At 42.6% G+C, this 26,007-nt stretch overlaps 1 protein-coding gene across 2 annotated transcripts in view; it reads left to right on the top strand.

The window, feature by feature from the left end:
* Positions 1-26,007, top strand: part of LOC137302379 (misshapen-like kinase 1) — a 202,284-nt gene that overhangs the window by 138,424 nt on the left and 37,853 nt on the right. For both annotated transcript variants that reach the window (XM_067972004.1, XM_067972003.1), the window contains exons 14-20: positions 6,791-6,997; positions 9,581-9,760; positions 11,579-11,827; positions 14,615-14,700; positions 17,091-17,203; positions 18,331-18,428; positions 25,606-25,781. In XM_067972004.1, coding sequence (XP_067828105.1) covers positions 6,791-6,997; positions 9,581-9,760; positions 11,579-11,827; positions 14,615-14,700; positions 17,091-17,203; positions 18,331-18,428; positions 25,606-25,781 — 1,109 coding nt within the window. The remainder of the gene's footprint in view (positions 1-6,790; positions 6,998-9,580; positions 9,761-11,578; positions 11,828-14,614; positions 14,701-17,090; positions 17,204-18,330; positions 18,429-25,605; positions 25,782-26,007) is intronic.

Raw genomic sequence — 26,007 nt, 5'->3', positions numbered from 1 at the left:
GCCCGATTTCCATCATTCAAGACTTGTAGTGGGCAATTTAATCTAGTCTCCTCAATTTAGATATTTTACTCATCAGATACTTCACCCAAGTTTTAGGTAGGAAATATCCATACCAATTTCCCTTCAATAGGTTGTAAATAAAACAGTAGAAAAGGGATGTGGGAGAAAAGTCTAAATAAAACTGCTGATAAAGCTGAGAGCTGAAAGTCTTTTCTTCCTTCAAGTTCTACTTCAGAACTCCTGACTACTTTGTACCTATTGTTTACTTTCTTTACCTGTTCTTCCTTAAATCATTTTTGCGTTCTCTGTCTCTAGGAGTACATAAGGCACCAATTAGAGGAGGAGCAGAGACAGTTAGAGATTCTTCAGCAGCAGCTACTGCAAGAACAGGCTCTGCTTCTGGTAAATGGTGCAGGCCTCAACTCCTTATCCCTCTCATATCATACCCAAGGTGTCTGCTCCTATCCCTTTTTTAGGGGTCATGCAACATTTTCACAGGAGTAACCAGGGTGTTTTCCTTTCTGACTCCTCCTTTCTCCTCTTTCTCTTCCCCCCCCCCCCCCCCCCACCCCCAAGAAAAATATAATTGTTCCAATTTATAAGGATTGTGGCCATAATCTGAGGTAGTTGTGGGACCTGTGCTACCCTGAAATATTCTGAATGTGCCCAAGTTAAAATATGCATCTTTGGGTGCATGTTAGCACAAAATATTTAAAAACAGATTTAGATGAGCTAAAAATCTCCCTTTCTTGTGATGGGGGCGGGGGTGGTGGTGGAAACACAACACTGGAAAGTTGGCACGAGCAGCCATTTTGGCTTCGGTGGAATACTGCTTAAGGAGAGCAAAAGGCCAAGAGTACAGTGCTGATGACCCCAGTGTTTACTTTGTATCCAAACCCCTCTAGCTAACCTTGATCCCTGATGTGATAATCACTGCAGCAAAAATTGATATCTATGGGATAGTTATGTCCTCTTATGTGTGTAAGAATGATTTTTAAATTTTTTTTTATTGTTAGGTCCTTATGTCGACATGCTAACTGGCAAGGTATACACAGGTTTGGACATTCTTTCCCCCACCCCTTTCCGCTCTGCTCACCCCACCCCAGGATTACTCTACCTACTCTTGTAAAATAAATATTGAATGACCCCTTCAATCCATTTCCATCTCAGTGCAAGTCCAGTCCTTCAGTGTCTTATCCTGTATGTGTGTGTATCCTTTTCCAGATTGTCCTAGTAACCGGTGCGCTGTAAACCCTGTTTGCACTAGGACTGTTTTTTGTTCAGTTTAAATCCAAATCAGCAACCAATTTGCATTGAGGCATGAAGTGCAAATGGGCCGAATTTAACTTGGAGTGAATCTGAAGTAAACATTCGCCCTCTCAGTGGTGTAGCAGATTTAGTGTAGTAATGTCTGCTGCACTGAGAGGACACAATTCCACCCATGCGGCACCCCTCCCACACATGTGCCACATTTCCAATTGTACATAGGCTGTTGGGGGGATGTTTCAATGGTGGGAGGGAAAACATTGGGAACAGGATATGCCACCCTTGCTCTCTCGGCTGCGGGATGTGGAGCAACTTTGACGGAGATCTGGAAACAGATTGCCTGATGGTCGTCCTCAGCCAGTGTATAAATGTGCAGCACTGGCAGACCTAAAGAAAGGGCAGCGTTATTTACTAATGAAGGATTGGTTGAAGATAAGAATAAAGCTGCCCCGAATGGGGTATTGGATTCACTCTAACTCTGGATTGAATTTGGATCAAGCATGTGTAAGATTTATAATCTGCATTAATTCTGGAGTTCTATCAATGCATGCAGTTTCGCAATGAACATGTAATGTTTCCTGACCTACCTACACTTTTGATGTTTGAACGTTGCAGACTTTCCATCAGGAATGCTTTACCTGAGGCTATGCTGTATGCTGACTGTGCTAATTGATTAGAAGTCCTAAGTGGTTGGCTGTACACCCAACTATATGTCTGTGTCTGTTCGAGGTCTGAGATGAACCACTAACAGAATCTGGAGTGAGCACTTTGGGTGACCGAGAAAACCCTGGTTTGGAATTGCAGGCCAAGGGAGTAAATGCGAGGAGATCTGACCAATGACGGTGACTTGTGCCAGTAGAATCACAAGCCCTACACTTGTTGGCTAATTCAGGCTTTTTTACTCCAGTACCTGGTCAGTGGTAAGACAATTCTGTGCTGTTGTAGCCTGTCTGCTGGACCAACCAATTTCAGTGAATTCTGGAGCACAGAAGTATAATCCATCAGGGGTGCCAGTGTAACGTGGTAAAGCTCTGCCCATAACTCATCTCTCATCCCTTGTGGGAGTATTTGCCATATCTCTCTGCTGGTAAGTATCAGATCTACCCATGTTTCTAACCATGTTCCAAGTAAAGCACAAAAGAAGTGATCCACGTTATCCAGGTTGGGCAACCAAACAATATAATTGGCAGAAAAAAACTATTTAAACACTGATGTAATGCTGATATTCAGACATGAGCTGTCACTGGCACATGTTAGTAAATATTAGATCATATTCAGAGAGCATATTCTGAGGACATCTATTTGCAGAATATCATTACTGCCTGAACTTTCATCTCCACTTTGGCCCTTTTTATATAAAATTAACAACAGTTGGTTCTGTGCTAATTATAAATCTTGCAATCAAAATGGGGGCAGTTATTTCATCCTATTGATAAATATTTAACACCTAGTTCTGTGGGATCAGAATTGCTTAGATTTGGCAATAAATCTAAAAATAATGACTTCTCAAATTTTCTTGCCTATGGTATGCACATGAAGTCCTGATGACTAACGATTAGTATTGATGTGCTGTCAACAAACTTAAACAGCCATTTTTTACTGAGAAACATGAACAACCGATTTCAAGGTTATGTTGCAAATTCACTGACAAATCTTGTAGTTTAAACATTCTCTACTGTTTTTGGCTGTTGCGTTGCATAATCCAGTGAGTGTGTTAAAAGATTGGTTCATTGCATCCAATATTGAACTTGTGTGAATTGGGCAACAGAGTCTGAATGAATGGATTCCTTACTTTCATTGGAACATAGGAGCAGGAGTAGGCCATTCAGTCCCTCAAGCTTGTTCCGCCATTCAGTTAGATCATGGCTGATCTGTATCTTAACTCCGTCTACCCGCCTTGGTTCTGTAACTCTTAATACCCTTATATAACAAAAACCTATCAATCTCAATTTTGACTTTTTCAATTGACCCAGCCTCAACGGCTTTTTGTGGGGAGAGAGTCTCAATCCAGACATTTTCACTATAACTTCCTGAATAACTTTAGAAGTTAGCACACTCTGGCATTTCACTAAGTTTGTATTTATGATCTTTTGTTACATCTTGGTAGCTCGATGTGGCCTTATTTAACTCCTTTCCACCAGATAGTGCTCCTTGAAGTACTGGGATTCAACTGATGGCGCCCTTGCCTTTGAGTCAGAAGGATTGAGCCACACGTCAGAATTTCAGCTCATAGACATTAAACAGCATTACTATCGCCGAATCCCCCACCATCAACATCCTGGAGGTCACCATTGACCAGAAACTTAACTGGACCAGCCACATAAATACTGTGGCTACAAGAGCAGGTCAGAGGCTGGGTATTCTGCGGCAAGTGACTCACCTCCTGACTCCCGAAAGCCTTTCCACCATCTACAAGGCACAAGTCAGGACTGTGATGGAATACGCTCCACTTGCCTTGGATGAGTGCAGCTCCAACAACACTCGGAGTTTTCACCCACTGTCTTGGCCAAAATTTTCCTTCAACCAATGCCACTAAAAAAACAAATTAATTGATCATTCATCTCATTGCTGTTGGTAGGATGTTGCTAGCACAGAATGTCTGTGACATTCGCTTATGTAATAGACATTGTATTTCCAAAGTTAAGTTATTTCAATGTAGACGGTGCTTTATAATACAAGTATTGTCTTTAATACAGCACTCCATTCACTCATACTTTTGGAGCTAACAAAACCGAAGTTCAATGAGCCTCAAATAATGTGCTGCAGTACCTCCTTTGCTGGGCAAAGCACTGTCCCTATTGTCTGTGCTATCTGTTCAGCCCCCAGCCCTACATTGTCAGGACTCCTGTTCAGTGGTAAATTATCCATGCAGCACATGGAGGGTATCACATTGCTAATGGTGATTTGCCACTTTTCTTGCGTGTGTTTTTAAATAAAAGATTTATATATAACCTATCTTGCATCCGAAACTTTTAAGGCAGTTCGCATGAACTACTTTCAAGTGCATGCAGTGACTGTTATTGTGTAGGCAAATACAGCAGTCATTTTGCATCCAGCAGAGAGATGAATGATCAGTTCATCTGTTGATAGTGTTGTTTGATGGAGCAATGTTGGCGTCGACAAGGAGCAGTAACTCACAAGCGATGGAAGTTGTAGTCGACTATGAACTGGTCTTTCACACGAGATAGAAGCAATGAAAGGGCCCATCGCTTGTCAGAACCTGTCTTACGTGGCTACTCGTCTTCTCCCTCTCTTGTACACAAGCGCTGTCATAGAATGATAAAGCACAGAAGGCGGCCATTCGGCCCATCGTGTCTGTGCCGGCTCTTTCAAAGAGCTATCCAATTAGTCCCACTCCCCTGCTCTTTCCCCATAGCCCTGCAAATTTTTCCCCTTCAAGTATTTATCCAATTTCCTTTTGAAAGTTTCTATTGAATCTGCCTCCACCACCCTTTCAGGCAGTGCGTTCCAGACCATCACAACTCGCTGCGTTTATATATTATAAAAAAATTCTCATCTCGTCCTATGGAATCCGGGATACTGCTGCCCTCCTTTTGTTTCCCCGTATGTTAAGTGCACAATCTTGGCCATGTTGGCAACAGAAAGCCTCAAGTTGAATATTTCTTCACTGGAAGGCAGGCTAAATCTGAGGGTGTGAAACCCTGGGCCCTTCTACCTCAATGTCTAGCGATATTTATAGAATGAAATTGGCAGAGGCACAGAAGCAGGCTGGCACACCCTCTCAGCTGAGGAAGTGTGCATGTGGAGGAGGAACAGATGTTTTCTTTTTAAGTGTGATGAATGAAAAGAAAATGCTTCAGCAGTATGAGGTTCTTAGTGGGGGATCATTTTCACTGTTCTGGTTCTAAATCAGCCATGTGTGGTGTAGGAAGAAGTATTTGTTGCACGGCTTCTAATTACAGTTACAACTCTTGGAAACATTGGATTTTAACAGGAATTTTATAATACTGACGCCCCATGATAAAAGCACAACTCAAAGAGTAATTAGATGAAACCTCAGAGTTTGCAGAAACAACCTATTAACAAAAGGTTTTCCTTGGGTACGGTAGTGTAGTAGTTCTATTACTGGACTAGTAATCTAGAGGAGGAGAGTTCAAATCCCACCATGGTAATTTGAGTTTGTGAATTTGATTGTTATTTCCAGATTTAAAAAAAATCAGTATAAGTGACCACGAAGCTGTCGGTTTGTCGTAAAAACCCAACTGGTTCACTAATACCCTTTGGGGAAGGAAAACTGCCATTCTTATGTGATCTGGCCTACGTGTGACTCCAGTCCCACACCAAAGCGGTTGACTCTTAACTGCCCTTTGACATGGCCTAACAAGCCGCTCGGTTGTACCAAGCCGCTACCAAGAATAACCAGATTCACCACGCAGACTACAGCGGTTCAAGAAGAAGGCCCACTACTACCTTCTCAGGGCAACTAAGGATGGGTATTAAATGACAGCCTCGTCAGTGACGCACGCATCCCGAGCATAAATGTTTAAAAACAAGGTTTCTCTGTTGGAACATCTACATTTATTTGCTTTGCTTCGTCAAGGGGTAAAACATCACTAGTCTGCAGACTGCTGAAGGTGCCAAGAGCAACTTCAACCTTATTAGGGTTGAGGACGTTTCAAAATCTGTTTGTGGAAATGAACAGTGTGTTCCTTGCCGTCGGCAATTGTGCAGCAGTTTTGTATTGGTATGGTTGAGTTGATCAGTTTTACATATTCCCAGAAACCTAGAATCGTAGAATCTTACAGCTCAGAAGGAGACCATTCGGCCCATCGTGCCCATGATGGCTCTTTGATAGTGTTATCCAATTAGCCCCACTCACTTGCTCATTCCCCATAGCCCTGCAGTTTTCTCCCCTTCAAGTATTTATGCAATTCCCTTTTGAAATTTACCATTGAATCAGCTTTCACCACCCTTTCAGGCATCGCATTCCAGATCATCATAACTTGCTGCATAAAAAAATTCCCCTCATCTCTCCTCTGGTTCTTTTGCCAATTACCTTAAATCTGTATCCTCTGGTTACCGATCCTTCTGCCACTGGAAACAGTTTCTCCTTATTTACTCTACCAAAACCCTTCATGAATTTGAACACCTCTATTGAATCTTCCCTTAATCACCTCTGTTTTAAGGAGAACAGCCCCAGCTTCTCTAGTCTCTCCCATGTAACTGAAGTCCTGAAACACTGGTACCATTCTAGTAAATCTCCTCTGCACCCTCTCCAAGGCCTTGACATCATTCCTAAAGTGTGCCGCCCAGAATTGGACAAAATGCTCCAGCTGCGGCCTAACCGGTGATTAACTTGTTATGGTTGAGGAAGTTTCAGAACCTGTTTGTGGAAATGGACAGTGTGTGTTGCAGTAGGCAGTTGTGCAAACACTTTTGTATTGGTATGGTTGAGTTGATTGGTTCTACATATTCCCAGCAACCTCTGAGTTTAAAAACAAAAAAAAAAGCGGCCAAGTAGATTGCTAATATTCTGACTGGTTCCCTTGTGCATTTGTTGTAGGAATACAAGCGGAAACAACTGGAGGAACAGCGGCAGTCTGAGCGGCTTCAGAGGCAACTGCAGCAGGAGCACGCCTTCCTCATGTCACTGCAGCAACAGCAGCAGCAACAGCAGCTGCAGAAACAGCAACAGCCCCAAGAAAAGAAGCAGCTGTACTATTACAATAAAAATGTGAATCCGACTGACAAGCCAGCCTGGGCAAAGGAGGTAATCCTTTAGGAACTTCAGTTTCTTTATAGAAACAAGACTGAGAGCAGGTTTTCAGAATAGTGGTGCGTGTGGCTGAAGTAAGCAGACTATTTACATAGGAACATAGGGACAGGAGTAGGCCTTTGAGCCCCTCGAGCCTGTTCCGCCATTCAGTTACAGCATGGCTAATCTGTATCTCAACTTCATCTACCTGCCTTGGTTCCATAACCCTTAATACCCTTGCCTAACAAAAATCTATCAATCCCAGTATTGAAATTTTTAATTGACCCCCAGCCTCAACAGCTTTTTGGGGGAGAGAGTTCCAGATTTCCACTCCCCTTTATGTGAAGAAGTGCTTCCTGACATCACCCCTGAACGGCCTAACTCTAATTTTAAGGTTATGCTCCCTTGTTCTGGACTCCCCCCACCAGAGAAAAGAGTTTCTCTCTATCTACCCTGTCAAATCCTTTAATCATCTCAAGAACAGCAAACACAAAACTTGCCAATATAAGTACAACATTCACAAGACTTGAGAAAAATTAGAAGAACATTCCCCCTGTTCCAACCCCACAGGATAGTGGGTAGATTACCAGGGAGGGAAAAAGTGAATTCTGGATCAATATCTATTAGGAGTTGGAGATTATCCGGAGATCTGTTTGACATGGGGTAAAGAACAGGAAATGGAGATCAGTGGTTGGGTGGAAGAAGAGTCTGTGATTGGAGTAGTCATGAATAGATTGCTTAAGGAGTGGGATTGATGGGCTGAATGGCCTTATCTGGTACCAACCTTTGTTATATTGAAGGTATTTTTCATGCCTCCCCATGGGCAGCAGCACTACCATGTATTACATAGAATTTACATCACAAAAACAGGCCATTCGGCCCAACTAGCCTATGCTGGTGTTTATACTCCACACAAGCCTCCTCCCACCCGACTTCATTTCACTTTCTATTCTTTTCTCCCTCATACTTATCTACCTTCCCCTTAAAGACATCTATGTTATTCGTCTCAACCAGTCCATGTGGTAGCAAGTTCCACATTCTAACCACTCTCTGGGTAAAGAAGTTTCTCCTGAATTCCTTATTGGATTTATGTAAAGGGGGAATTACAGGCACAATCCTTATTTGTCATCGCTCTGTGGCGACCCAGACACCTTTTTATTGAATGCACTATAGTAACTGTGCTTCTATAACTGATATACACACAAATAAGAGGCCTAGTAAAATTTCAGTTCATACACTGACCAGTTACTAATCTGGAGACCTTGCATGGGAAGGTTCTTCTTGATCTCTAACGAAAAGCAGTTTATATAACTTTCAGGGGTCCTAAGGAGGACCAATCTAAAGGGAAGAGACATAATAAAGGGGAAATGGGAAAGAAAAGAATGATGTAAAAAGATGAATGTGTTTGACCACTGATAACTACAAATAAATCAGCCTGTATTTGTCAGCACCTATTTATTAAAAAGCACAACATTACCCCCATGTGTTATGAATGAAGTATGGACAGGTTTCAACTATCAAATGACTGAGGCATGCAAAGTCAATCCAACAGGATTCAAGAATTCATAACCACTGCAGCACGACTAACTGCAAGGAATCAGGCCAGACACATTCGCCTATCCTTAGGAATTATGCAAGCAATTCAGAATGAACAGGGATTCCAGCCAACTCATGGACCAGAACTATGGCTTTGGCTGATGCCGGTCCGTTATCAGTCTGAACCATCTAGAAGTGCTGTGAACACACAAGACAACCAAATAGCGTTGTTCTTTATTCCACATCCTCCACACGTGTAGGGTATAGCCTGGTCCTGAGCATGCACTTAAAAATGTTCTGGTATTGCAGCTAGACAGTGGTGTATGTGGTCTCCCACTCCGACGTCCTAGAAAGCACCAAGAACTATGCATTGCAGCAGCTAGTTCCTCCAGGGTGAAAGTTATTTGCTCTTTGCATCAGACAGATATTAAAGGACCGAACATTCAGTCAACCTGTCTAGGCTTGGGTGCTTCTTTTTCAGGTCCTTTGGAAGCTAGAGTATCTCAACAGGGCAGCAAGCATTTATCAAACTAAGCTGTCTTTAATGCACTGTAGACTACAGTATACATAAAGTGGGCAAATCCAAACTCAAGTAATATGCAAGGGACTGAGGCACAAATTGGAATGTTATACTTGGCACAGTGTGTGCGGCCAGTTGGTCTGTGCTCGTATGGAGCAGTCTTTGGCACTGGCCAATGCAATGTATCGTCTGCATCAAAACAAACTGAGCTGGGCTCAGGGTGCCTCCAGCAAAGGCTTTAAATACTTTGCAAAATATAATTGTCCATTCAGGAGCACTGGCCTTCACAGTTGTTGCATTGAGTGTTTTGTCTGCTAAATGTGACATTTGTCTCAGGGCAAACAAAATATTAAGAATGGCGTCACCGTTTCCCACAAGTTTCTTTTTTAAAAAAAAAATAAGTAAAATAATTTAGTGGATTCTGGAACTTGCAAGATCGCATAGCCGAGCCCAAGTAACAAATGGACTCCCATAGCAGCTTGTAGTTGCTTGCTTTATATTAACTGTCAAGTCACTGCCTCATTTGATCTCTTTCTGTGAAGGTGGAAGAACGTTCCAAAATGAACAGGCAGAACTCTCCTGGTGCGAAGCCCAAGATGGGAACCACGATATCTGATCCATCGCTGCAGTCTCTCACTGAATCCGTGCCCAGCAGTGTGCCCCAGGCCTCCCAGACACCACCCATGCACCGGCCCGTGGAACCACAGGGAGCCCAGTCAAAGGTGGTTCTCTGTTTTGGGAGCTCAACTTTAACTTATATTTCTTTTGGGCTGGTGGAGAGTGTGTATTGGTCTAAGTACTTAGATTATTGTTTCAACAAAACGGGCCAGGTGCTAAAGTAAACTTTACAGGTCCACCAAGCTACTGCCTCTAGCATCCCCCAAAAGCTAGACATTTTCCCCCCATTTCAAAGAATTGGGGTTAATTTGGATATTTTCTTGTTGCACTTTTTGTGAAGTATATCCAGATATTCAGGTGAAGTTTGCGCTAATGGCTGGGCTCACTTAATGAACTGCAAATGTGTGGGAAATTAATGACTATAGCTGAAGCACCTTAAATTTTGTACCGTCCAACTCAGTAACTCCTGGCCAACTCCCCCAATTTCTCCTGCATGTGATATTGTCTGCATGCAATGCTGTTTGCATTTCATAGTGAGATCTAGTTTTTTTACATAGAATTTACAGCACAGCAACAGGCCATGTGACTCAACTGGTCTATACCGGTATTTATGCTCCACATGAGCCTTCTCCCACCTTTCAGCATATCCTTCAATTTTTTTTCCCCACGTGTGTTTATCTAGCTTCCTCTTAAATGCATCTGTGCTATTCGCCTCAGCTACTTATTGTGGTAGTGAATTCCACATTCTAACCACTCTCTGGGTAAAGAAGTTTCTCCTGAATTCCTTATTGGATTTATTGGTGATCTTATATTGATGGCCCCTAGTTTTGGACTCCCCACAAGTGAAAATGTTTTCTCTACACCCTTCCTAACTTTAAAGACCTCTATTAGGTCACCCCTCAGTCTTTTTTGCAGAGAATTTTTGATATTGAGAACAAATGGCACTGAGAAAACTAGTTCTCAAAAGCCTCTCCAGAACCAGTCTGGACAGCAGAATAGTTCATGATTAATACTAACATTTGCATCAGACTCTTATTATCATAATAAATATTAACCAGTATTGTGTAAACAACATGTGATGCAGGATGACATGCACAGGCCAGGTCTTCATATATCCAGCTTTCCCTCAGCTTATGTCAATCGAATGGATGGGCTTGTTGGGCAATTAAACTTGTGTTCCTCAATGTTAAAACAAATAAAACCCAACAGAAGTTGTCTTGAGTGGCAAGTGTTGGGGAAAGTTAATCGTTCTTTTAAAATATTTTAAACAAATATTTCAGGGCAAGCCCAGCTGGGTAACCGATGTGCTAAACCAATGATATTAAACCCCAACCTTCTGCCGTTGATCATCATGCAACCTTTTACCAATTCTAGGCTCAAATCTGTTCTATCATTAGTCTTAGTTTAAGGAATAGAACTTAATGGCTTTTTAAAAAATAGATAATTAAAATTCTCAAAGCATTTTGCTTCTTGCCCACATTGCATTATTTTTTAGCTTAAATTTGGTTCCAAGGCTTTGATTTATAAACTACAGCACTGTGACTAAAACCATTTAATTTTGGAGCACCTTCAATTGCAATAAATAGTGCAGCAGAAGTACTTATTACAAGTGAATATTCAGGTGTCAGGGGAAGGAGAAAAATTACAGTAATAAAAACAGAAAATATTGGAAACAGTCAGCAGGTAAGGCAGCATCTGTGGAGGGAGAAACCGAAGTAATGCTTCAGGTCAATGACCTTTCAGATGCTGCCTGACCTGAGTGTTTCCAGCATTTTCTGTTTTTATTTCAGATTTCCAGCAACCGCAGTATTTTGCTTTTGTTTTAGAGAAATGACTAGGTTGTTCAGCAAATATGAATTGACCTCTAGTCTTCCAACTTCAGTTGAGTTTGCATTTAAACCTTGCTGAAAACTTTCTCGCAGTTTCAAGTGGCGCACCTGGTTGCGCTGAAGCCATCGTCCGCACCAGTGCCAAGGTCTCAGTCACTCCAAGACCAACCGACCAAGAATGTCGCTGCCTTCCCAACCCAGGAGCCTGTGCCAGTGAAGCGTGGCGAGATGCTGCGGCAGAACTCAGACCCCACCTCTGAGACCCCTGTACTACCTCCCCGTGCCGGCAACAGAGATGACTCTGGGCCATGGGTGAAGATGGCAGATGAAGCACCTCCAAAGGTAACCAGGACAAGTCCAAAACAAAAGACATTTGTAGTACAAGAGAAGGGAAAAGGCTTGGGGCACCCTCGACCAAATGGATTATGCCTTCTGCTATCGTATTGATTACAATAGCTTCCTGGTCTGACCTGCCTTCGAGTTAGAGCATTGTGCCATGTGTTTTTGGGATGGGGTCTGTGTTCTGGTTTGTTATGTTATCCTTTACTGGAGCTCTTTCTCTTACCTTTGAAAGGTGGAGTGCTAGATTAAGACCGGCTGAATCTGAATAACGCTGATGCGATAAATTGGGTTCCAGAGTTGTTTATCTACATATTAAACATATTACACCTGAGAGAACTTCCCGTCAACCTTCCCATTATAAATTCCTATGTCCACATTTAGAATGGAAATTGCCGATGTAAACTTGTCACACTGTAATTACATCCTCCCTCCAGTGGTGGTATTGCAGTTTACTTGGGCAGTTTCCATATTAAATGTGGACTTAATAATGTATAATGGAATTATAAAAATAGGATGGAATACATGACTTTAAAATGTGGATGGAATTAGATCTGTATGCCCTAGTCCAATTATCACCTGCCCTCTAACCGCCCCCATCATCTGAAGACTATATTTAGACTTGACTTCCCCCATGTGCGACACAGGGACTAGTGCTTTAATAATTATGGGTTGTGAATATTTTGTTAATATAATTCAGGGGGAAAAAATGAATTGTGCACTTGAGGCTTGTGAGATCAGTAATGGACTGGGGCTTTTAATTTAGTGAAGCACTTCCAAGCACTACATTTTGGTCATGTTTGTGAAGTGCTTTTGAGATATTTCTATGTGATAAGGTGCTATATAAATAAAGTATTGACATTTTTTCCAATTGCATTCCCTTGGAATGTTTGAGCTCATCAGGGTGAGGGACTGAAGCATATTTTTCCATCTTTTGACACAAAGTGCCAGCATAAAACACAGCCAGATCAGGGACAACATGGGTCAGATGTAAAGCTTCATCTGCAGCATCCCATCAAACACACCCAAGGTCAAGTATGGTATCGATTAGATGCAGATGTTGCTCCCAGTCCCAATACACAGCAATCCCCAACTTCAAAAGAACATATCCTGCTGCATCACTGTGACATTTATATTATTCACACTAGCCATCCTTCTGATCTTTGAGATTGCCAGTTAGAGCCAAATTATGATAGATTTTTGTTAGGCAAGGGTATTAAGGGATCTAGAACCAAGGCGGGTAAATTGAGTTAAGATACAGATCAGCCATGATCTAACTGAATGGCGGAACAGGTTCGAGGGGCTGAATGGCGTACTCCTGTTCCTGTGTTCCTATGATCTTTTTTGTTGTGGGCTTGTTTTGTGAGTGCCTCTAGCTCATTACATTTAGGATCCATATAGCCAGCACAGAGTGGAGACTTTCATCCCAGTAGTCTGGGCTGGATTGAAACTCGAGTCCCAGAGGTGAAAGCCAGTGTTGTACTCTGAGTGCATCGCCGAGACACTGCTCACGAGTGAACCGTATTCAAAGGATGTGAATGAAGATCTTTTTGCTTTAATGATGAACACAGTAGAAGTGTTGGCATGGCTCAGTTCACCTCTAAGTCAGAAGATTGTGGGTTGAAGCATCACTCGAGGACTTGAATTAAAAATGTAGGCTGACACTCCAGTTCAGTACTTGAGGGAGTGTTGTGGGTGCCGCGTTTCAGATGAGATATCAAACTAAGGCCCCATTTGCCTGTTACAGCATTTCATTTTAAAGCTTCCCTGACACTATTTGTAGAACAGTATAGAATTCAACAACAACAACTTGCAATTATATAGCGCCTTTTAACATAGTAAAACATCCCAAGGTGCTTCACAGGGGTGTTATCAGACAAAATTTGACACACAGCCACATAAGGCAATATTAGGACAGATGACCAAAAGCTCGGTCAAAGAGGTAGCTTTTAAGGAGCATCTTAAAGGAGCAGAGAGGTTTAGGGAGGGAATTCCAGAGCTTGGGGCCTGGACATGCGAAGACACAGCCACCAATGGTGGGGCAAAGGAAATCGGGGATGCACAAGAGGCTAGAATTGGAGGAATGCAGAGTTCTCGGAGGGTTGTAGGGCTGGAAGAGGTTGCAGAGATAGGGAAATGCTTTCAGTACCCTGGGCCAACATTCTTACCTCAACCAAAAAATGATTAACTGGTTATCTCATTGCCTTTTGTACCACTTGCTGTATCAAAATAGCTGCTCATTTTGCCTACATAAGTCACTGTATTTCAAAGTCATTCATTGTACATATAACTACTTTGAGTTCTTCCTGAGAGATATGATAAGGTGCTGTATAAATGCAGCTTTTTAAACCTGTCCATAAAGGCACTAATGGCAACTGCCAATAGTAGGTAATAAGCAATTGAAATCATTTTACAGACCAACTGAAGAGCACTTCAGTAACAGACAGATTATTACATAGGTTGCCGCACAATCAACTGTGCCTGGTGTGTGTAATGAATTGGTCGCTGTTCACAAAGCTGAAACAAATCACAGCCATGTCATTTGACCTTTAAACGTGCAAATGGCTGATAAACCACAACGGAAGTTCAAGCTACGCTATTTAGTTCTTAATACAAAAATCCGAATGTGCTGTAAAAGCTCTATGTAAATGCCAAGTCACAGTAGTCCTCCAGAGGGGGAAATAGACCCATCTAAGCATGTCCTTTATCAAATTTCATGTTTTATTCAGAGTAGAATTGTTGTTGTAATTGTGCATGAACAGATTGTGTGTGTGTTTTTTTTGGCTGAAGGTTCCTCAAAGGACGACCTCCATAGCAACAGCACTGAACAGCAGCAGTGCTCTGGTAAATCGACCAGGGCAGGCACCGCGTGCAAGGTAATATAAACCACTGTGAACACTGTATACCGTTTTTCTCCACTTCCAGGTTTTATGAGCAGCCACGGCATTAATTAACTCCTCAATTATATAGAAGTCAAGCTACCATATACAAGTTAAACTGTAAGTGAATAAAAACAAAAGATGCTTGAAATACACAGCAGGTCCATTACAATAATTTGTCTTTTCAAGGCCATTGATTTATGGTTTTCATGGGAAAATGATTGGATCATGAAAGTCAATCCTCAAAATGCGGGTAAAAATCCCAGAATTTCATTTGATAAAATCGGAATTAGACTTGTCTCGTGACTGTAAACCAATGGCTGTAATTGCGATTCCCAAAACACCTCAAAGTCGCAGAAAATCACATAATAAAATTTGAATTTGATACAATCACCCTAAATCCATGGCCTCGATCTCTTCTGAGAATATTTCTTTGTTTTGAGCATTGCTTGTGCAATTTTTCCCCTAGAAGTTATGCCCATGTCCTGTGATTTGAGTCTGCACCTCCCCCCACAGACGGTAAGACCCCGTTAGCAGATGAAAAAACTTTCTAGCTGTTTGCCAAAGAGCAGTGCAGTGACTGTCTCCATTTTGATTTGGATAATTTTTCTCGTTTCATTACCCTTAGTTACTTGAGTACATTCAGTAGATATGGAAGCGATTCTCCCCACCCCCCTCCCCCCTTTGGTCCATAGTTTCTTTAGCAGGGCAATGGGACAGGTTCCAGTGGGTCAGCAAGTTTGGGGCACTGTGATATAATTTTAAGTTTCATCTGAGCTTTACCTAGCAGGCAGCTGTTGTGTGTCATGTGCCATTTCCCTCACCACCATGCACATTTCTGATCTTTGCCACACCTGTAAGTTGATCAGGTGGCTGTTGTGGTATTTGTGATTGAATGGCCACAGACAAGAAGGTTGAAAAGCAGATGGATAACTCTTCGTCTTATTTTCTTTCGCTCATGCGTCCTGTGTTATTTGAGCCTGAGGCAAGAACTCCTGACCTAATCAGTGGTCCATGTGCTCTCCTGGACTGGTTTCGATCGCCTGAGGGGGTCGGAGAGGAAATTTCCAGAGTATTTTTGTCCCTTCTAGCCCTGTTTTGTTTTTGGTTCTCCCAGGTGATTACATGGCAGCGGGTGGGCAGGGAGGGAGTGTTTAGTCTTGATGCTCTGGCCATCATGGTGTGGAGCAGACTTGATGGACTGTCAATTCTGTATGTTTGTATATTATGAGGTATGGAGTGAAACACGGGTGCAGGTAGCTGAAGATGTTTCTCTGTTCCGTTGGTGCTCTGGCATTGGTGGGATGGGTACACTTCTCCTTGCTTCAGTCATTTGTGAAATGCACAGCCAGCGTTTTCAGTGCTAAGTCGGTGTTCCCCTCCTGCTACTGTTCACAGTTGTACATATAGTAAAGGCTCTTGTTCCCTATTGGAATACATAAATGCCTACTAATCTGGTAGGTGTTGGTCACTGCAATGATCAGTGGACCATGTGCATTACCTGGGGACAGTCTTCCTAGTGATGAAGCTTATGTGGGAAAATGAGAGTATTCTGCAGCATGCTTGTTGCACCTGTAACCATGGGTTTTGAGGGTTTACTACCTGTGTATTATGTTAGCCAGTAGTAGTACCTGCAGTTTGATGAGGATAAGGCATCCTGTTTAAGTACCTACAATTGTCTTGACTTAAACTTTGCTGCATGGCTGTTCTGAATGAATCTAGTGATAAGTGACCAGCACTGGGGAAATCAGCAATTCGCCAGAGGCATTGGATTCTTGAAATAATATTGATGGTTTTATAGAATCCCAACTCCCGAGTAAGGTAACCAGGAGATTCGTCCATCTCTTCAGAGCTCTCGGTATCTCGGTGCAATTTGCCTTCAGTAGGTCAGCAAGAGACTGAGATAATTGAGCCCTTTGGGTAGCCTCTTGAATGGGAAGATGACGTTAACTGCTGTTTACGTCACCCAGCTGCTGTCTACACATTGGCAGTGGAACAGGTTGTTGGTAGATGGTTTGTGATGCTGGGAGATGGGTGAAAAGGAAAAATACAAAATTGCATGAAGAGGATATCTCATTTGAAAAAATAAATACTTTATTTGATACACCTGCCTTCACGCTCTGACTACATACATTTAACCTACTGGTTTGCTGGCTGATGAATTAGCGACTTGCCAGGCAAATGTGCACTGCAGAATTTACTCCACAAATAGGAAGAAATGACATGGTCACAAATAGCCACTCCTCTGTATTGTGCAGTTTCCTGCTGGGTAGTTTGTGCCGTACTTACCTTTTATTGAAATGAAATGTTAAATCAATTATCCAAACTGTGGGATGTCCTGCCACAAAAATGGCCTCCTGACTTGTATGACCTGATTTCGGTTACAGCAATCCAGACCTGCGTAGGATTGAGCCAGGATGGGAAAGAGCGGAGAGCCTCCCACAGATCGGCCCCCACCGTGTACTTGGGACTGGCTCTATGGAGCGCAACAGAATTGCAAGTATGTAGGCAGATTTGACGCACTGCTTAAGTTTTGGAACAAATCTCTAAGCTGATTAGTGTGTAGCTTATCTCCTTGGTGACATCATAAACAAATTTGCGTTTATTACATATTATGTTAATTTGTACAGTAAACTACTGAACCAGGTGCATCCAAATTGGAATGTGGATGGTTGATACCCACGTCAGGCTAGGTCCCATGTTGAGGCCGATCAGTGACATGCAGGGTCTGCCAGTAACCAGACCATCCTGTCATGTTCTTTTCCCCCCTCCTTCTCAGCGTGTTTGCACTTTTCCTTCCTTTGCCTACCGTTTCTTTCTCCCCCATGTGGTAAAATGAAGAAATGCGTGTGGATTCTGTACATGCAAAACTCATGGGTAATGCATCTCCAATCATTGTTACCTTGGCTCAGTGGGTAGCACTCGCGCCTCTCTGTCAGAAAGTTGTGGGTTCAAACCCCACTACAGGACTTGAGCCCACAATCTAGACTGACAGTCCAATGTGGTACTGAGGGAGCGCTGCAATGTCAGAGGTGCCGTCTTTTGGATGAGATATTAAACTGAGGCTCTTCCTGCTTGCTCAGGTGAACATAAAAGACCCCGTGCTACTATTGGAAGAAGGGCAGGGCAGTTCTGATGTTCTGCCCAACATTCCTCCCTCAACCAACACTATCAAAACAGATTATCTTATTGCTGTCCGTATGCCCTTCCCGTGTGCAAATTGGCTGCCGCGTTTGCCTATAAAACAACACTGATTGCACTTTAACACTTTAATATTAACTAAGTGGCTGTGAAGTGCTTTGGGACATGCTGAAGATATGAAAGACACACTATATCAGTGATGTTTCTTTCCTGATCAATCCCATAACAATCAATTTATGGGGATTGTGCTGTTATTTGGATCAAGTGGACACAAAGTGTTCAACTGAAGGGATGATTGGTTGACTTGACTTCGACACAAAAATATCAGGAATGTTCAGCACCTGGTTGGATGGTCAGTTTGAGGTTATAGTTTTAGAGGGAATGAACTTCGATGGCCTTATCTTGACTAATTAGCTGGTGCTGTTCGTTTGGTTTGCAGCTGTTAGTTTGATGCTTTTTTTCACCCCCCCACAACCCCTTCCACAGCTTCCTCTCAACCTGAAGGGTCACCGGTCCTCTTGCAGGACGTGAACCGGGGAAAGCCAGAGGAGATACGAACTACCTCACGACCCGGCAGACCTGCAGTAAGTGTGAACACTCAGACTAATGTAGTGACGTTGTGGTATCTTCAAAGATGTGGCGGGCGAGGAACAAGGCTGGTCTTTCTGCCAAAGGGGAAGCATAGCCTGAATAATAACTGCGTGATCTGATATTAATGAGCATGTGCCCCAGACTCTTACCGATAGCAGTGTCTCCAGAATAAAGCGACTGAGCCTGTTTCCAATTTGGCCATATTCTGGTTTTTACCAATGTTGGCAGTTCTGGGCAGATGTTTGCCTGACATCCGTTTTTGGGGAGGGGGAAATAACTCTTACCTTCGAAGAAATCCTACATTGTTCATAGCCAGAGGAAGCCCTAGGAGTATATGCGTAACGTTCATTACGATGTGCAGAATGCTTCATTGTGACGATTCTCTCTGGAGGGGTGTTTGCAAGTATTTGAAAGGAAGCGAACATTCTCCTTTAATGGGAGTTAAACCGTTATTTTTTCCCTCATGCCTATGTGAAGAGTCTTGGGACTTTTTTCATTGTTAAAGGTGCTATGTAAATGCAGACCACTGTTAGACTTTTCTAACAAAGATAAATACTAAGTCATTTGGTTTTATAGAAGTAACATTATTAGTGGTCATTTCTGAACATTTTCTTTGAATTCAAAGTCCGAATATTAAAGCTATAAGTGCCTTATTATGTATTGCATAGAATTTAGAGCACAGAAACAGGCCCCTCAGCCCAACAAGTCTATGCCGGTGTTTATGCTGCACATGAACCTCCTCCCACCTTACTACATCTAACCCTATCAACATAAGGAGAATACCTTAAAATTTAATGTAGCTATATCAAGACTAAGTTTTATTGTGTGTTAGCTTAGCTCAGTTGGTAGCACTGCTGCTTAAGCCAGAAGGCTAGAGTTGCGTTACAGGACTTGAGCACATAAGTTATGCTGACACTCCAGTGCAATCCTGAGTGAGTGCTGCATCACTGGGGGTGCAGTTCTACAGATGAGGCCTTAAATGGATGCCTCTTCAGTGGTTAAAGATCCCATGGCAAACACCGTTCTCCGTGTTCCAATATTCCTTCCTCAACTGATACCACCAAAAGAAAATACTGATCAACTGGTCGTTCATCTCTTCGTTGTTTGTGGGATCTGGCTGTGTGCAGATTAGCTGCTGCCATTTGCCTATGTAGCAACAATTGCTGCACTTCAAAGCAATTAATTGCAATTACTTTAGGATGTTTCTGAAAGACACGATGAGCCACTACACAACTCTTTCTTTCCTTATTTATTCAATGTTCACATCAAATAGGCCACCATCCAAACTTGGAAATAATGCAGATAGTCCATTGCCCTTTTAAGAGTTGAACATGTGATCTGACTGCACCCTCCATTGCATATTGGGTTTAATTCTGCTATTACAGTGGCATTGGTCCCTGGTACGTTGCATTTCGAACACTTGGCCCAGTTTGCAAGTACCGCTGTGCATGCTGTAACAATGACTTATGTCACTGACTGAGTATATGTCAGCTGAGGCACAGTTGGTAGCCCTCTCGCCTCTGAGTCAGAAGGTGGTGAGTTGAAGTCCCACTGCAGAGACCTGAGCACATAATCCAGGCTAACAGTTCAGTGCAATACTGAGGTGCCGTCTTTCGGATGAGATGTCGGAGACCCCGTCTGCCCTCTCAGGTGGATGTAAAAGATCCCATGGCACTATTGGAAGAAGAGCAGGGGCGTTCTCCCCGGTGCCCTGTCCAATAGTTGGCCCTCAACCAACATCACTAAAACAGATTTAATCTAGTCATTGTCACCAATGAGGGACCTTGTGAAAGGCGCTATATAAATGCAAAGCTTTCTTTTTTTTATATAAGTGAGGGGAAAAGTCTCAGTTCTGTTCCTAGTGGCCATAGCCCCACAGCACACAACTGATTCAGTCCAGCATGAATTGACGCTGAATTGAAAGTGACTCAGACGGCACAATGGCTGGTCCAGGAAATGGGAGGAGAAAAGTAACTGGTGTTGTAGGGTGCGCTGGTTTTGGGGCAGAGGTACACTGTTGGGGAGAATAGAGGGAACGTTACTCTGTAACTAACCCATGTTGTATAGACCCACGGAGTACATGAGGCGGCAGTGTAAGGGAGTGTTCCATTCCCCAGCACTGGAGATCCTCACCTTGACAAGCATAACATTTATTTTAAAAAGTAAAGTATTGCATATTCTAAATGAGATTATTGGGAACTACCCTGGACCACAAGCTCCCAACTGTGGCAGCAGGATGCCTTTAAAGGAGATTGTCAAATCTCTATTTCAAATACCTCATCACTGATAGATGAGTAAAGCCCATGATATCAAACATAATGATCCAATACAAGGTCTGTGAAAAGATAAGTAGATCTGTCGGTGCAGTCAACCATAAGCCTTCCACTGAATTGCCTGACTTAAATTAAACTGCAGGCTTACAGCGATCCCATCCTGCTTGTCTGAGTTCTGTGGATTGAGGAGTTAATGGCTGGACCAGACAAAGAACTGGCTGTTGTCGCTTTATTTATTTGTTTGTCTTTTTAAAAATTTTTATTGCATTACTTAGTTGAAGAGCACTTTTTTTTTCTTTCGCTCTTCTCTGTTGGTGTGTATATATGATTTATAATTGAGGGAAGGATTTATTCATCTATTGCCCAAGTCAGTAAGCCTCAAAAGGGTTCAGATTTTTTTAAAAACTAGGCTTTTATTCCCTCGAGTATAGAAGATTAAGGAGTGATCCAATTGAGGTGTTTACGATGATTAAAGGATTTGATAGAATAGATAGAGAGAAGCTATTTCCTCTGGTGGGGGAGTCCAGAACAAGGGGGCATAACGTTAAAATTAGAGTTAGGCCATTCAGGGGTGATGTCAGGAAGCACTTCTTCACACAAAGGGGAGTGGAAATCTGGAATACACTCCCCCAAAAAGCTGTTGAAACTGGGGTCAGTTGAAAATTTTAAAACTGAGATTGTTAGATTTTTGTTAGGCATTGGTATTAAGGGTTATGGAACCAAGGGGGGGTGGAAGGGGTTAAGATACAGATCTGCCATGATCTGATTGAATGGTGGAACAGGCTTGATGGGCTGAATGGCCTCCTCATGTTCCTATAAATGTGAAAATGATGGACAGGAAAAGACCAACTGGTGCATCTAGCCTGTAATGATGTCTTTAAGCAACATGGGAAAAGCTCCAATGATTTACTAGTGTCCTACAGGCCGCCAAGATGTGCAAGCTGCCTCGTAAACACACTCCCATGTACATTTGAGAGACTGGAACTAAGTCAGCCTCTGCGGCAGAGTCGATAATCTCATGCCTGACCAAGGCTGATCTGCAGAACCCCAAGATGTCAATGATTGACCAGCCGGCCTGGCTCGATAGTGACACCTGCAGGAGTAGACCTGTCACTGCAGGCTGGAATTCTTCCCACAGTACCAGATAACCTTGCATTTTCCAGTTCTTGACAGCTAAAGGATCTTGGCTAGACCAGCAGCGGAAAACATAGCAGTGCCTTATGTTGCTAAGCTGCGTGATTCCAACTCTTAAAATCCGGTGGTACAGACTTCCAGATACCTGGAAACTATATGACTTATACAAAATTTGCATTTTCCCTAACACAAGAGGTATTGCTAAATAATTGATTTTACGGTGCTGCAGTTTTCACTCTTCATGCGTTGAATCCCAGCCCACCTTTTCACAGGCATCTGTACGTTTCATTGAGGTAAACAATTGCAGTGACTAACTCTATCTCACGTGACAGACAATCCTCTGTCAATTATACATCAAAGTAACTTTTTATAAACAGAGTGAATATTGACACTGTTAATGAGTTGGAGTTGGAGGCAGGCGCGGGACTTGTGCTTTTAATTTAGAGCTGCCAAACTCATGACCAAAACTACAGCAAAACGGAGTCTCCTGATAAAAGCAGGATTATTTCACCAGCAAAATCCAGTGAGTGGAGGATAGTTACATAATACAAATTGATTATTTCCCTATCAAAATGCAGAATGGGTATAAAATCAATCCCAGTTACATACAGCAGTGCCGTGATTGATGGGAATTACCCAATTATCTCCATTCTGGCTGGGCCTTGTGGTGTCACTTTCTGCAGCCTAAAATAAAAACGGCAAACACTGGCTGTTCGCAGCAGGTCTGTCAGCATCTGAATGTTTTAATGAGCTTTGATGAAGGAACTGAAACTCTGGTTCTTTCAGATCCTGACTGACCTCTCTGTTTCCAGTATTATCTGTGTTTATTTCAGATTTCTAGAATCCATAGTTTATTTTCTGTTTGCCACCCCCGGTTGCCCTCTGATGCCACATTCAGTTGGCATTCTTTCTTTGTGAGCCTAAACAATGAGTGGCGGCAGGCAGGGCTGGAGCTGGGCATTGCAGCCTCTCCTTGTTTGAGGTCTATGCATGTGATGTGGACTTCCAGTGATCAGGAATGGGAACCCTGGCTGATAATCCCCTTCCTCACTTGAGGGTGCTGAGGCTAACTGTAGTGTCCCATACTGACTGAGATGGGGACCTCACTTGGGGCCTTCCTGGTTTGTCGTTGTAGTAACTGAGCCACACAACGTGCATTTATATAGCGCCTTTAACATAGTAAAATGCCCCAAGGCGCTTCACAGGAGCGTTATCAAACAAAATTTGACACTGAGCCACATAAGGTGTATTAGGACAGGTGACCAAAAGCTTAGTCAAAGAGGTAGGTTTTATGGAGCGTCTTAAAGGAGGAGAGAGAGGTGGAGAGGTTTAGGGAGGGAATTCCAGAGTTTAGGGCCTTCGCAGCTGAAGGCACGGCCGCCAATGGTGGAGCGATGAAAATCGGGGATGCGCAAGAGGCCAGAATTGGAGGAACGCAGAGATCTCGGAGGGTTGGAAGAGGTTACAGAGATAGGGAGGGATTTGAAAACAAGGATGAGAATTTTAAAATCGATACGTTGCCAGACTTGGAGCCGATGTAGGTCAGCAGGCACAGGGTTGATGGGTGAACGGGACTTGGCGCGAGTTAGATACAGGCAGCAGAGTTTTGGATGAGCTCAAGTTTATGGAGGGTGCAAGCTGGGAGGCCGGCTAGGCGAGCATTGGAATACTCATTGTTTTAGGCAGTGGTGGGAAGCTTATGCCACAGCAGGTGTTTTGTTTATGTAAAGCATCAAGTTTTAACACTTGCTCCTGTTTCCTAACCAATTAAGTAGCGTGCAAGATATTTTACCAGGCAACTCCTGCCCTCTGCACTTGGAATGGTTTTTGAAAAGAAAATATTCTTTTGCTATGTGCCATTCCCAGCTAAGTTCTCAACACAAGTGATTTGCTCGAATTCTGGTTATGATTCCTTAAAAGCTGCCATTTGGAATTGCAGCATCTGAACGGAGTCACCTGCTAACTCTCCCTTCCATCATCCCTGTGGAGAAGCATCTTGAAATCTCGGAACTTGGCCAGACTTGATGTGTTCAGTTTGTTTTTCGAGCAGCCTCACTTATTAATTAAATCAATGATTCAGGTACACTTTCTCTATAAGGGAACACAAAACAAATCAATGCATCAAATATACTTTCACTATAAAGGAACATAAGGTGACATGGAATTAAAGCCAGTGGCACAAATCTCTTTTCTCAGTTGATGTAAGCTATTGAATTAGAGTGTGATTTAAGACACTGTGTGTCCCTTAACTATAAATTTGACTTGTAGTGCTGTCCTGACCCTTCACTTTTTTTCATGTATGACATTAAGAATTTTATGGTAGCAACATTGTATTTGAATTAGCTTAATTGTGTGTAATTTCTATTTGCTTTTATATAACTTTCTGCCTTCTTCCTTTTTGCCTTCCAAACTTTGCAAACCCTCAGAGCTATAAGAGAGCAATAGGTGAGGTTAGTGTCATTATGTATTATTCTGTAAGCTTGCTTTGTCCTTGGAATTCTCTGTACATTAAGACACTTGAGCAATGGTGGGTCATGTTTCTCAAAGTTGAGCCTGGCTTGACATTCAGTCTTATAAGTTAATACAAATCTTTCTCCTAGATCACATGCACACACAATTACCAACACCAACGCACCATAAATGGGGTTGAAGTAGCTAAGAGACCTCGGAGTCTCAGTAGACTTGACGTTCAACGAGTCCAATCAATGCAGAGCAGCAATCAACAAAGCCAAGACATTAGAATATGACCGAGAAAATAATGATCCAACTGTACAGTGCTCTGGTCAGACCACACCTTGAGTACTGTGTCCAGTTTTGGTTGTCACGACACAAGGGAGACTTTCAAGTGCTGGAGGTGGTGCAGAAAAGAGCCACAAGTTGATTCTTAGTGTTAAAGATTTGAATTGTGAGGAAATGCAGAATCATAGAATAATACTCTTTGAAAGATCTATCCAATTAGTCCCACTCCCCTGCTCATTCCCCATAGCCCTGTAATTTTCCCCCAAGTATTTCTCCAAAAACATTGGAAAAACTTGGGCTTTTCAGGTGATCTTCTAGAGGTATACAAGATAGTTAAGGGAACGGAAATGGTACATTGGGGATATTCAAATCAAATTGTGAGAGTAGGACAAGGGCACACAGGTTCAAACTAGTATAAGCTAAATTTAAGGCTGACATCAGGAAATTCTTCTTCATACAAAGAGTGACCAACAAGCTGAACGAACCCCCAGATAGAGCAGTGGTGGCAGATATTCCTGGGTTCATTTAAGAACCAGTTCGATGCTGCAGTGGAGGAATGTAGGATCTTTCTGGATGGATGAACTAAGTTGGGCCGAATGACCTTCCTCATCGGTAATGATTTTGTGAACTCTGAACCTGTTCATAGTAGTTATGCATTGCTATTCTAATAAGTGGGGTGGGAAAGAGTTGAAAGAACCATCAGATGGGGTAATCTTTACACGTAGAGATGCTATGTTCAAATTGGCATGGAATGTTTTTTGTCATTTTCATCGTGAGATCTCAAGAGATCAAATAGGAAAATGTCCCTTAAATATAATTTCTGTGTTGACGTTCATTTCAAACTTACCTGTTGGCAATTCATAGTGCATAATTTTTTTTGGTTTGGCGTATTCATACTTTATATTGAAATGTGTGCAAAATCCAGCTGTTGACTTAGTTTCACTTATCAGTGTAACACCTTGTGTTCTACATGGGTTTTGCTGTTTTAACTACCCAATTGTGAGAGTTTGCTGTATTTCTAAAGGATATGCTGAATCTGGGGAAAGAAATCCGGTCCGAGGAAATGCCCAAACCGCCAGTCAAAGTGATGGACTACTCTTCCTCGAGTGAAGAGTCTGGCAGCAGTGAAGAAGAGGATGAGGAAGGAGAAAATGAGCGTCAAGATGAGAATCTATCCAGCTCTGATGGTTCCAGGTCAGGGTGGGTACTTCATGTTGTTTGAGGGGTAGGGTTTGGGGTGAAAAGGCTGCGTGTGTCACAACGCTCTCATCCCATTAGAAATTCCTAATTTGCTGGAATAGTTGAGACCACGTCGCAAAATATAGCAGCATTCCACAGGTGAGTGAGGAAGGAGCGATGTTCCTTTAATAGGTACTGCAGCAGTGGAATTGATGCCGCATTTATCACTAACAAGCTGCCAATTAAA

Source organism: Heptranchias perlo, chromosome 35 (genome assembly GCF_035084215.1).
Source record: "Heptranchias perlo isolate sHepPer1 chromosome 35, sHepPer1.hap1, whole genome shotgun sequence".
NCBI lineage: Eukaryota > Metazoa > Chordata > Chondrichthyes > Hexanchiformes > Hexanchidae > Heptranchias > Heptranchias perlo.
Note: the sequence above shows the minus strand (reverse complement) of the source record. Positions and strands in the feature narration are given on the sequence as shown.